At 36.8% G+C, this 12,502-nt stretch overlaps 1 protein-coding gene across 8 annotated transcripts in view; it reads left to right on the top strand.

The window, feature by feature from the left end:
* KDM6A (lysine demethylase 6A) overlaps nt 1–12,502 on the top strand; it is a 208,130-nt gene that overhangs the window by 169,283 nt on the left and 26,345 nt on the right. For all 8 annotated transcript variants that reach the window (XM_045471883.1, XM_045471885.1, XM_045471880.1 and 5 more), the window contains 6 exons: nt 3,408–3,537; nt 4,961–5,066; nt 5,693–5,898; nt 8,061–8,125; nt 8,205–8,279; nt 8,807–8,955. In XM_045471883.1, coding sequence (XP_045327839.1) covers nt 3,408–3,537; nt 4,961–5,066; nt 5,693–5,898; nt 8,061–8,125; nt 8,205–8,279; nt 8,807–8,955 — 731 coding nt within the window. The remainder of the gene's footprint in view (nt 1–3,407; nt 3,538–4,960; nt 5,067–5,692; nt 5,899–8,060; nt 8,126–8,204; nt 8,280–8,806; nt 8,956–12,502) is intronic.

The following is a 12,502-nucleotide window of genomic DNA, read 5'->3' on the forward strand; positions in this document are numbered from 1 at the left end:
CTAAGGGTGTTGTGGAGGAGTGTTGGCAGAAGGAGTTGCGCGGAGGTGCAAGCTATGAACGGTGTACGGTAGCAGTTACCATAAGTTTTCATTATTAATAAAGTCTTATGCTGTGGGTATCTAGGTGTGATTGTGTTTCTTGTATGTTAAAGACTACAATCTTCTGTCTCAGCTTTCAGGTACATGTGAACGTGTACTTCAGAATTTTTAAGTTCATTCTTACAGTTTTATTTTTAGCTTTTGACTCTTAAAAGGTAATTTTGCTTTTTTACAGAGACTTCATGTTTTATATATGTGCACGTATGTGTGCTTATGTATACCTATGCGTACGTAGATAAACTTGGAGGTGGCTAGATAACATCAAAACACTGTAGACCCCTGGGGTTGCTTGGGTTATTTCAGGTCACTATAGGCCTCGGCTTATTCACGAAGAAACCAAAAACGCTCTGATAAATTAGAGATGCAGATCTTTAGAGAAAAGTCGAGATGGCAAGTGATAGGCATCAGGCTTGCCGCTTCTGTTCTGTTGGTGGTATCCTGCACTGGGCAGGAATCCAGAATTGAGAATGGGAAAGTGACTTGGGAGCGAGAGAGCTGATGTCTCCGGTCGAGGAGCTCCATAACCAGAGATAATTAAAGCGTAGATTGGTTTACTCACAGAGCACATCTTCGTTTATCTACCAAATGATATGGGTAAATCTCGAACCAAATTTAAGCCAGGATTTTAAAGAATTGGGCAACGACTCATTGTTTCCTTCTCTACTGGGCTTGGGGAAGGTTTCAAAAAGCGAGAAAAGGGTTTAAAATGGGATAATAATTCTTTCTTCAGTGCCTTTCTCCACTTCGCATTGTTGTATTACAGTTTCGTTGCCCTCGCTTTGAAATATTGTAAACAGTGTTGGACGCTTATATGTTGAGAAGATAAAAACTTTTCCTGTTATGCACAGTTCTGTCCTTGGCGTTAGGACTGAGAAGTGTATTTTCAGTGGAAAAGGCTGATAGTCACTGTATAGACAACCACCTACATCAGTTCCTTCAGGGAAATTCCTATTTGTTTCAGACTTGACCTCAAGAAAGCAGGGAGTCAGTGTTTGCAGTACAGTAAGAAACTGCTAGATACAATTTGATTACATGGTTTATTCTGACTACCCTGTTATTTTCACATGTATAGTTATTTTTTAAAGTGTTGGTTATTTTTAATCTGAGTCTTGTTTGGTCCATCATAGTGTTACACTGGCCAGAGCCATACATCAAAAGGCGCGCCTACAATACCTTTGCTGCTTTTATGATTTAAAATTATAATTGCACCATTCGATGGTTGACTCAACATCAGCTCCCGTAGTCATGTCTCACCTTTTTCTCTTCTATTTTAAAAATGAAAGCAGCTGCATTTTACATTATTTTACTTTCCCATTTCCCTTTTTTCTTGTTACAGAACTGTAGAAATGATGGAGGCAGAATTCTGCTCATCTATCAAACCCCGTTTTCTAGTCTCATCTCTCAATGTCCAGAATGTTGTAGAAGCTTAAATTTTGGTGCCATGTTTAATTAGCATGAGATACTCTTTCCTGGTGCAGTTTTAATTCTTGGTCCAAATCTTCCAGTTCCTTAAAATATTAATCGTGAACTTGACGGTACACCCATCTCCTGCTCTAGGAAACAAATTTTGTGTATTCGGAGTCATATTTTGTTTACATCTCAAGGTGAAAGAGTGGCAGATATGCAGTTCAGCATGAAAATTATTTATATGTGTATCATAAGTGAAGGTCTATTTTGCATTGATTTAATGGTAATACTTGAATTGTTTCTTTACCAGTGTTAACCACCTATTTTCTACTTCCATGGAGTTCAAAATTAGTACTGATTTTATACCTAAATTTAAAAGTTTAAATGTATCGTGGCTATCTTTAAATGTACAGGCCACTCGTGGTTTGATGAGAGATGTTGTGGGTAGAATATTCATTTATTTAACCTTTAACCTGAATTGTTAGTTGAACCTAAAATTTCTTTTAATAATAACTTTTATTAATAACTTTTAATAGTAACTTTTAACAATATTTCACTCAATATATTTTAATAATATATTAAAATAACAATATTTAATAACTTTTATTAATAATTTTTAATAATAACTATTTCACATACTTCAAAAAAAATCAGTGATTTTAAACTTTAGTCATTATTCCTTTGAAGCCTGCCATGAACCATTTTGTTTTTACTTGGACTTATAAGTGAGGAAATTCAGAAAGTGACACCTGTAATGCTGTTTAGTGTAACATCTCAAAAGTTTGTAGCAGTGGAATTTCAGCGCCTTTGTGTTCATTAAGGCCAACCAAAACAGGCTGATTTGTAAGGTTTTTTCTCTTTGGCAAAAACATAGCAAAATACAGAAAATTAATTTTGTTTCAACCTGTATTCTACAATTTGCAATGAAAAATTGCTAATTCCTTCTTCAATAAGTAAATACTAAGTTTAACTCCCCACCATAGTTACAATTTCTGAATTCTTAACTAAAACTTTAATGTTTTAAGGATACTTGCTATTTTATAATGCATTGATAATTTTTGAACTAGTAATAACTGGGTGAAGTTAACCTGGAATGAATTGTAAGCTCAAAATTGCATCTTGCTGATTTTCGAGTTGAGCAGAAACTTTAAGAAATAGGAAAAAAAAATTTTAACACTAAAAGAATTATATTTTGGAAATGATTCTACCATATTTTAACAATTTATAACTTACCAAATGTGGTACTTTAATTCATTTAAGGAAAAGAAACCCCAGCTACTAGTAAGTAATGATTATATAGAGTATCAGAGAATGGATAGCAACTATATGCCTCATTTGGAATCTTGCTGAATTTTAGTAGCCAAGGAGTTACACAGAAAATTCTTTACAGATTTGAGAGGCAAAAAAGAAGAGATCATTTCAGGTTTGCAGATTATCACAAAGATATTCTGGTGATAATTGCTGAGATGAGACATAGGAAGAGAGATAACATTCTTTTTTTTTTACTATTATCTAGACCTTTTTGGTCAAGTTACTGTTTTCACATTTAATGGAAAGAATCTGATGGTGGAAGATGGTGGAGAGGAAATTAGAGTTCGCGTTGGTTCTTTAGGTGAAGAACATAAATTGGAAAATTATGAACAAAATAAGGGATGTCATCAGTAACTCATGTGTTGTATGTAGTATCTTGTCTATTGTTTTTCTTCAATGGAAATACAGGAATCAAGCTAAGTATTTGCTGAAATTAATTACATTGCTCTGAGTGTTTTTTCTGATAGATCCAAATCTCATGAATTTGTGCAACTACCCAGTAACTTAATTAGGACTTAATTCAGGAATGTTTTTTTCTGTTTTCTAAATAAATGTACAGCTGATTTATTCTCCCTTCTTCTTTTTTTAAGGAATCTAGGTAAAAATGGCTTATCTAACAGTAGCATTTTATTGGATAAATGTCCGCCTCCAAGACCACCATCGTCACCATACCCTCCCTTGCCAAAGGACAAGTTGAATCCACCTACACCTAGTATTTATGTGAGTCTGAATTGACTGACTAGAAATAAATCAAACCAGTGTTTGCATCTACCTGTCTTTCATAAGATCTTGCTTTAAATTAGTATGGATGCCCTTTAGGAAACATTAAAATTATTGGCAGTAGCTTGAATATTTTGGGGGGAGAAAAGATATATTCACAAAGACTTCATAATAGCATGTAAAACATACCTTCTGAACTATTCCCACGTTTACATTAAAGTAGTGAGAAATACTTCTTCCTGCCCCCCCCCCCACCCCCAATTAGGCCAAACCTACCTAAAAGTGTAATTTAAGCTGGGGTTTAAATCCGTGTTCTACCAGTTGCTTGAACCTTAACATTCATTCTGCTTTATGCAGCTTTAGTTACCTTCAAAAAAGGCATTTGAGAACATAAAATGTGATAATAGGTATGTCATTTTTAAAAAGTTTGATAGATTATTTAAAACCTGATGTTAAGTTTTACTTTAAGGGCATTCAGACATCTAATGTAGGAAGTTGATAAAAGTTCAGTCAAAGCAACTCTTCTGTTTCTCCCAAGTAGGTCCTCCTCCCCCATTTCCTTCCATCCTCCCACTTTTACCCCAAATGGAAACAGTTTCAAACTGTAAAGTTTGTGTTGGGGGATTTGGCCCTGTCTTTGCCCTCTAGAGGCAGATGTTAAACCCTGTTAGTTTTTCCTCCAACCCATATTTATTGATCCTTCAGAATGTAAGGGAAGCATGGGGATAGATGTGTAATAAACCTTTCAAACTGAAGTCTGAGAGGGGAAAAAAAAACCACTTCTTTGTGGTTTTCTTCTCTCTTTTTATGATGAAAAAGCCCACATAAAATTTACCATCTTAACCATTTTTAAGTATACAATTCATTAGCGTTAAGTAATATTCTCATTGTTGCAAAGCACTTCTCCGGAACTTTTTCATTTTGCAAATTTGAAATTCTAAACCCATTAAGTAGCAACTCCCTTTTTCCTGGTCTTCTTAGCCCCTGGTAGCCACCACTATATTTCTACACATTGGACTACTTTAGATACCTCACATAAGTGATATCATACACAGTTTTTCTTTTTGTGACTGCCTTAGTTTCACTGAACATAATGTGTTCAAGGTTCATCCACTTTGTAGCATGTGAAAGGATTCTCTTCCTTTTAAAGTCAAAAAATATTTTAAAGCACTTTGATTTTCAAGTTGCAATTTTATTTCTTCCCATGTATTTTCTTCAAGATACAATGGACAAAAGAAATGTACGGGGTCACTATCTAATTACAGTTAGGATCAAAAGACAGTGATAAAATGCTGCAAAATGTAAAATAGAAATTACAGGGTACATTATTGAAATTGCATTAAATAAAAAATATGAATTTGGCCTAATATTTACATAAAAGGTCTGTTTTCAAGAGATCTAACCATATGTTTTAATTTTACAGTTGGAAAATAAACGTGATGCTTTCTTTCCTCCATTACACCAATTTTGTACAAATCCAAACAACCCTGTTACAGTAATACGTGGCCTTGCCGGAGCTCTAAAGTTGGGTAAGCTTTAAATAAGAAAAAGGAAACTTTTTAAAATTTCTTTTGCCATCTATAACTTGTAAAGCACTGACAGAAACTTATTTCTGTTTTTTTTTTCTGTTTTCACATTTTCGTTTTACTCTTTTCCTGGGTGTGTGTGTTAGTGTATCAGTTCTTTAATCTATCGTATGAAGATACAGTGATGATGCCAGTTCCTGGTGATTTCCTGGTGCTTTTTGAATTTAGCTTTTATTTTGGTCTGATTACATAATTATAATGATGATGAAGTTATCTAATGAAAGAATTTTTAATATGAAATGTAGATAAAATGTGATGCTACAGATCAGTGCTGTAGTCCCCTTGCTAGTTCCTTGCACCTGAAGAGATCAGATAAGTGAAACCTCGGTGCCTGGTCCCCTGAGTCTGCCTCTGCACAAGGCGGCATGATGATTATTAGGTCCTGGGCTTCATTGTGTGCTCGTGTAAACCTGGCACGAAGCTCAGGGCGTGCAGAGGCCCTGGTTGGTTTTCATGGGAACCGGATGGAATGCTGTCACACGTTTTCCTCTTTTCTTAATAAAAGCACTCTCAATCTATTATTCCAAATGTAATTTTCTTTTATTAACTACATTCATTTATTTATGAAGACCTGGGACTTTTCTCTACCAAAACGTTGGTGGAAGCGAACAATGAGCATATGGTGGAAGTAAGGACACAGTTGTTGCAGCCGGCAGATGAAAACTGGGATCCTACTGGAACGAAGAAAATCTGGCATTGTGAAAGTAATCGATCTCATACTACAATTGCTAAGTATGCACAGTACCAGGCCTCCTCCTTCCAGGAATCATTGAGGGTAAGTGTTTCGTCCCTGAAGATTATTTTATTTTGAAGAATAGTTTATTTTCATGTTTTATATTATTTTATTTTGAAAAGGCACGTTTCTTTTGTAAGCATCTCATTAGTTTATAGTTCTATAAAATACCTTGTAAGTGCTATCCACTTTGCTCTTAGGAAAGTCTAAGCAAGCCTGTGGGTTGATAAAATAAATGTTGTTACTGTCTAGTGAGAGGTCTCCCTCATCCCTGGGATGTTTCTTTTGAGGGCAAGGTTTTTTAATCTTGGCATTATTAACATTTTGGGTTGGATAATACATTGTTGTGGGGGGGCTGTCCTGCGTATTGTAGGATGCTTGGGAGCATCCCTGACCTCTCCCCACTAGATGCCTGTAGCATGCCCCTTACCTTCTACCCCAGTTATGACAGTCAAAAATGTCTCCCGACATGCCGGATGCCCCTCGGAGGATAAAATTCCCCCTCATTGAGAACCGCTGATATCAGAGGCTAAAGGGAGTCTCAAGATTGCTTTGTGCTTGCAAAGTTCCTAGTCTTGTGCCTCCCCATTTTTCTCCTCTACCAGGTTAGTATTATCTGATGGATAACTCCTCCAGGAAGCATTAGTGTTATTCTCACCAGTCTTAGTCTGAGAGAGAAACCGGAGGGAGAGGATAAATTATTTCAAAATATATAGAAAATTAAAAAAAATTTTTTTTTTTAATGTTTATTTTTGAGAGAGAGTGTGAGTGAGCAAGGGGCGGAGAGAGCGAGGGAGACACAGAATCTGAAACAGGCTCCAGGCTCTGAGCTGCCAATACAGAGCCCGATGGGGGCTCGGACTTGGGAGCGGAGAGATCATGACCTACGCTGAAGGTGGACGCTTAACCGACTGAGCCACCCAGGCTCAGAAAATTAAAAAACAAAATGGAAAAATAATCAGAGGATTATTATTCAAAGACTCAGGCCTTTCAGCAGTGAACCATTACTAAAATCCTTTAGCGCTACAATGAGGACTTTGTGTCCATATAAATCTCTAGTTCAGACTTCTGAGATACTTCAGCTATGTGGTAGTATTATGTTCAGAATAGGATAAATAATACGATTCAGAGATCACCAAAGGAAAATTTGGAGGAGTTGAAAAGCAAAGATAATAAGAGGCAGAGTATTTATATGGGGTGGGATCTATAACCAAAGAGAAGATGCCTTTTTGTGTGCTTTTGAGGCATGGACCATTACCTGTGAAAAATCTGACAAATGTTTAGGAACCATACAGTCATTTAAAGGGAGGGAGGCCAAAATGTACCAAGTATTGTCTTTTTTTTTTTTTTTTAATGTTTATTTTTGAGAGAGAGAGAGAGACAGAGTGTGAGCAGGGGAGGGGCAGAGAGAGGGGGAGACACAGAATCCGAAGCAGACTCCAGGCTCTGAGCTGTCACCACAGAGCCAGATGTGGGACTCAAACCCACAAGCCGTGAGATCATAACCTGAGCCAAAGTTGGACACTTAACCTACTGAACCAGCCAGGCGTCCCCCCCCCCCTCCCCTCGCCAACTTAAATCATAGGGCAGTGTTAAGAGATACCATATCTATGACCCCAAATTGTAAAGAATTGTAATATTTGCATTGAAAAGCACCTGTATTTACGTAGTACTTATTTTCCTTACTAAAGTTGTAAGTGTGTTATCATTCGTCTGTAGTTCATTTGCAGAAGGAAAGATTTAACCCAGGGAGAACTTCTTCCATTTGTCCGTTATCAAATCAAGAGCGTCTTACCCTTCACCCTTATACACACATAGCTACACACATGCACGCACACCTCTGCTAGTTTAGGAAATTTATCATCAAGATGGATACTTCTTAGGCCTCTCTAAAAAAAATTCTCTCCTCTCAAAAATGGGGCAAGAATGAGAATCTATAGTTTTTTCCCATATAGAAGAATATTATTAAGAAAGAACTCTTAACATAACTTTGTGGCTGAGGAGGTTGGATACCATGCTGGTGAGTGTTGACTTTTCCTGGGTTTTATTTAATGTGTGGTCTTTGAAGAAATTTTCATGTGAAAGAGGCCTATAGAAATTGAGCTTCCAAACCATCATCTAGATGTGAACTTTTCAGTTGTATGATGGGAAAGGATAGCTGGTTGTAGAATACTAAGCTAGAATGTGTTGTGCTTAATCTATAGGAAGAAAATGAGAAAAGAAGTCACCATAAAGACCACTCAGACAGTGAATCTACATCTTCAGATAAGTAAGTCATTTGTACTGTCCACTTAGTATTTCTGTTTAAAAGGCATGCCTCTAATATTGTCTCTCTCTTTTTTTTTAAGTTCTGGTAGGAGGAGGAAAGGACCCTTTAAAACCATAAAGTTTGGGACCAACATTGACCTGTCTGATGACAAAAAGTAAGTACTAGTATTTTTGTGAACTGATGCAAAGAGGTATCCTCTGCAAGACACAGAATTGCCTACAGTTTTCTCTTCCGTTCCTTGTCATCTTTCTAAGTTGATACACAAGTTTTAGATAAACTATTTTTGCTAGGTTTGGCAGTTAAGTTATTTTCTTCAACTTAAAACTCTTGTACAGATTTTCATCAGGACCCTGATTCTATGCTAATTACACAGTCATAAAGTTGTATTTTATGATTAATAGTATATAATCATTTTATAGAATAGAATTATACAACAATTACAAAAATAAGTCCGTTTTTTTTTTTTCTTGCATTTACTCGGTAATTTTTATGCTGCTTTTCATCAGTATGGTTTCTTTGGAAAAATTGGAAAATTAAGCATTTGAGTGTTTCCTGTGCAAAAGGACAGTATTTCTAGATTTCATTGTTTTTCTGATTGCGACACAAAGTTTTTGAAGAAATGGCTAACGTTCACAAATACTTGTAGCAGAGTTTCACTCTTGATCTGTTATTTTATTGCAGGTGGAAGTTGCAGCTACATGAGCTGACTAAACTTCCTGCCTTTGTGCGTGTCGTATCAGCAGGAAATCTTCTAAGCCACGTTGGTCATACCATACTGGGCATGAACACAGTTCAACTATACATGAAAGTTCCAGGAAGCAGAACACCAGGTAACATTTATGAACTAACGTATCTCCCACATTTGAGAAACAGAATTAGCCAAAATACGAAACATGCAAAAGAGAACGAGATTCTTTTCATTTACAGTGAATGAAACTGGAAGGATTACCCCTGTTGTTAAGGTTTGACTTTTATTAGATTTTTTCCCCTTTGTTTTATCATTTTTTACTACAATCGTCCCAAAACAATAGCAGTTTCATCCATCTGGAAAGGGGTCTTTGGAGCACTCCTAGGCAAGTCCCTGTGGCTTAGAGACTGTTAATGATCCTGTCTACTGCAGAGTGATGATGGGATACCGTTTTTTCTAAACTTTTTTTTTTTTTTTTTGCCATGATCACACTAAGAAATACATTTTATATTATGACTGTGCACATACGTATATACAAGAACAGCTTCATAAAATAATACATATCCTAGTCTGTTCCATTCTGTTTCATTTAAATAAAGTATAAGTTGTAATTCTCTGATTGGGTTGCAGCACACAGCTCACACAAAACATTTGATGTGAAGACATTACTAGACTCCCCCTGGTGTCCGGTCTGGACTTTCCATTACCTAGGCTTGTCACTTTTGGCAAGTCACATTTCCTTCTGTGGGTCTTTTCCTTCATTTGTTAAATGCATTACATTGGCTTTAAACTTAAAATTCTGTCCGACAGTAATAATACCATCTTCTTTGTGCTCCCTTGGATTGACATAAGATTTCACATTGATGTTTAAAATATGTAACAATTCCGGCAGATACTGGCGATAACAAGTTCACCTATATTCCAATGCCTATGGGCTGCATATCACCATCAGGTGTTTCTTTTTGGTACTCAAAGCAGCCATGGTTTGAAAACCAGATTGCTTTCTCCTTTGTCATCTGCTTATTCAATTGTAGCTAAAAAAATTGTTTCAAAATAGGCCTATGCTTGCTTCTTAGTAGTGGTTCTGAGTTCCGACTGCTCATTAGAATCTCCTGGTGTAAGGTAAGCTTTTGTAAAAAATTTTTTTTTGTTTAATGTTTATTTATTTATTTTGAGAGAGAGCTAGAGAGCGTGAGCAGACGAGGGACAGAGAGAGACACAGAATCCAAAGCAGGCTCCAGGCTCTGAGCTGTCAGTACAGAGCCCAGTGCAGAGCTTGAACTCAGGAACCGTGAGATCATGACCTGAGCCGAAGTCGGACGCTTAACCGACTGAACCACCCAGGCCCCCTTCCCAGTGTAAAAATAATTGATTAACCTCTGAAGTTTGGGATCCAGGCATCAGTATTTAAAAAAAAAAAAAAAAAAAAAAAAAGTTTCCGATAGGATTCTACTGTACAGCCAGGATTAGAACTACTAGGTTGTAATAGTTGTTTTCCTCAGGCCATTGGAAGCCCAGTTCTGTGATATTTTATTCATAGTTGGGTAAAGTTGAAACAGCTGTGGAATAAATGGCAAAGACCTATATGCTCCCCATTTTGTCATTTAGACACTGATGTAAATACTGGGCAAGTTATTTGAACTCTCTAGAGTTTGTTTTTCTTATGTATGTAGTTATTGGATTGGGTTAAGATTCATTTCAGTGGAAATTTTCCAAATTATTTTATACAAATAACCTCAACTCAAAAAGAACGCAGTTTTTCATTACAAATCAAGGGGGAAAGCAAACTTGATCACTTCTTTGTCACTTGTGTCTGAACTGTTTTGAGTTTTTTGTTGGTTTCTATATTATAAGGCATTAGTTTTTCAGAAGTGTGACAATATAGTGCAAATCATATGTCATTTAAAATTTTATAGTCATACCAATGTAAAACAAAATAGATGAAAATAATTTTAACCTGGTATATCCAGATATCATTTCAACATGTAGTCAGTGTAGAAGTTCCTGGGATCTTTCATGTTTTTTTTCATATTAAGTCTTTGAAATCCAGTGTGTAGTTTACAGTTTTTGCACATCTCAGCTTATATTAACCACATTTAGGTGGTTACTGTGTTAGCTCGGTCTTAGAAGAAATGCATAGTTTCATTAGCTCAGTTCAATTTTTAAAAAATTATTCTAGGGGCGCCTGAGTGATTTGTCTGGTAAGCATCTGACTTGGGTTCAGGTCATGATCTCAAGGTTCATGAGTTCGAGCCCCATATTGGGCTTGGGCTCTGCTGTCAGTACAGAGCCTGCTTCAGATCCTCTGTCCCCCTCTTTCTCTGCCTCTCCCTGGCTCGCTAGCTCACTCGCTTGCTCTCTCTCTCTCTCTTTTTCTCAAAAAATGAATAAACGTTAAAAAAAAAATAAAAAATTATTCTGATACTTTATGGGGCAGACACTTTGTTCCTGGAGTTACATAGATATATATAAGTGTTCCCTGCTTCGGTGGACTTTATGATCAGTCACGCATGTTCTAAACTATAGAGATGCTCTCAGGCTTGCCCCCAAAAGATTTTGAGTCTGACGGTGGGATCTCAGCATCTCTAATTATAATTAGTGCTAAATTTTATTTTGGAGTCCATACCATGGACAATTCCAGCCACCTGCCCACGGCGAGAGATCGTTTATAGGTATTAAGACTACCATCTCCACATTGTGCTATATAATATATATGTTAAAGAGTGTGGTGAGAGCACCTACAGTTTTCTTCATTGAGGTGAAAATCACACGGCCAAACTAATCCTTTTAAAGTATGCAGTTCAGTTGCAGCTGGCGTATTGTATATTTACTGTGCTGTGTAGCCATCACCTCTGTGTAGTTCCAAGACCGTGTCATCTGCCCAAAAGGAAACCTCGTACCCATTAAGCATTCACTTCCCATTCCCTGCTTCCCTCTGCCCCTGGCAACCTCTAGTCTACTTTCTGTCCCTATGGAATTACCTGTTCTGGAGGTTTTAACAGAGTCATATAGTATGTTCCCTTTTGTGGCTGGCTTCTTTCACTTCGTGTGGTTTTGAGGTTCATCTGCATCGTATTAATGGACCGGTCCTTCTTATGTCCGAATATTCCATTGTATGGTTATAGGACGTTCAGCTTATCTCTTCATCGTTTGAGGGACATCTGGGTTGGTTCCACTTCATAGCTGTTGTGAATAGTGTCTCTATGAACATTCATGTACAAGCGTTTGTCAGAATCCCTGTTTCTTCCCGTTCTTTTGGTTATATACCTAGGATTTAAATTGCTGGGTCATACGGTGATTCTACGTTTACTTTTTGAAGAATTACCAAACTGCTTTCCACAGTAACTGCACCATTTTACATTCATGCCAACAATGTGTGAGAGTTCCAGTTTTTCCATTTCCTAACCAACACTGATTATTCTCCATTTTTTTTCTTATTATGCCCGACCCAATGGATGTGAAGTGGTTTTTCACTGTGGTTTCGATTTTTATGTGCTTGCTGTCCATTTGTATTATCTGCTTTGAAAAAAATGTCCACTCAAGTCTTTTGCCCATTTTTTAATTCAGTCATTTATCCTTGTGTTGTTGAGTATAGTAGGAGCTTATATTCTGAATATTAATCCCTTATCAGGTATATGATTTGCATATATTTCCTCCCATCCTGTGAGTTGTTGGTTCGTTCTCTTGTT

This window comes from Leopardus geoffroyi, chromosome X, assembly GCF_018350155.1.
Source record: "Leopardus geoffroyi isolate Oge1 chromosome X, O.geoffroyi_Oge1_pat1.0, whole genome shotgun sequence".
Taxonomy (NCBI): Eukaryota; Metazoa; Chordata; class Mammalia; order Carnivora; family Felidae; genus Leopardus; species Leopardus geoffroyi.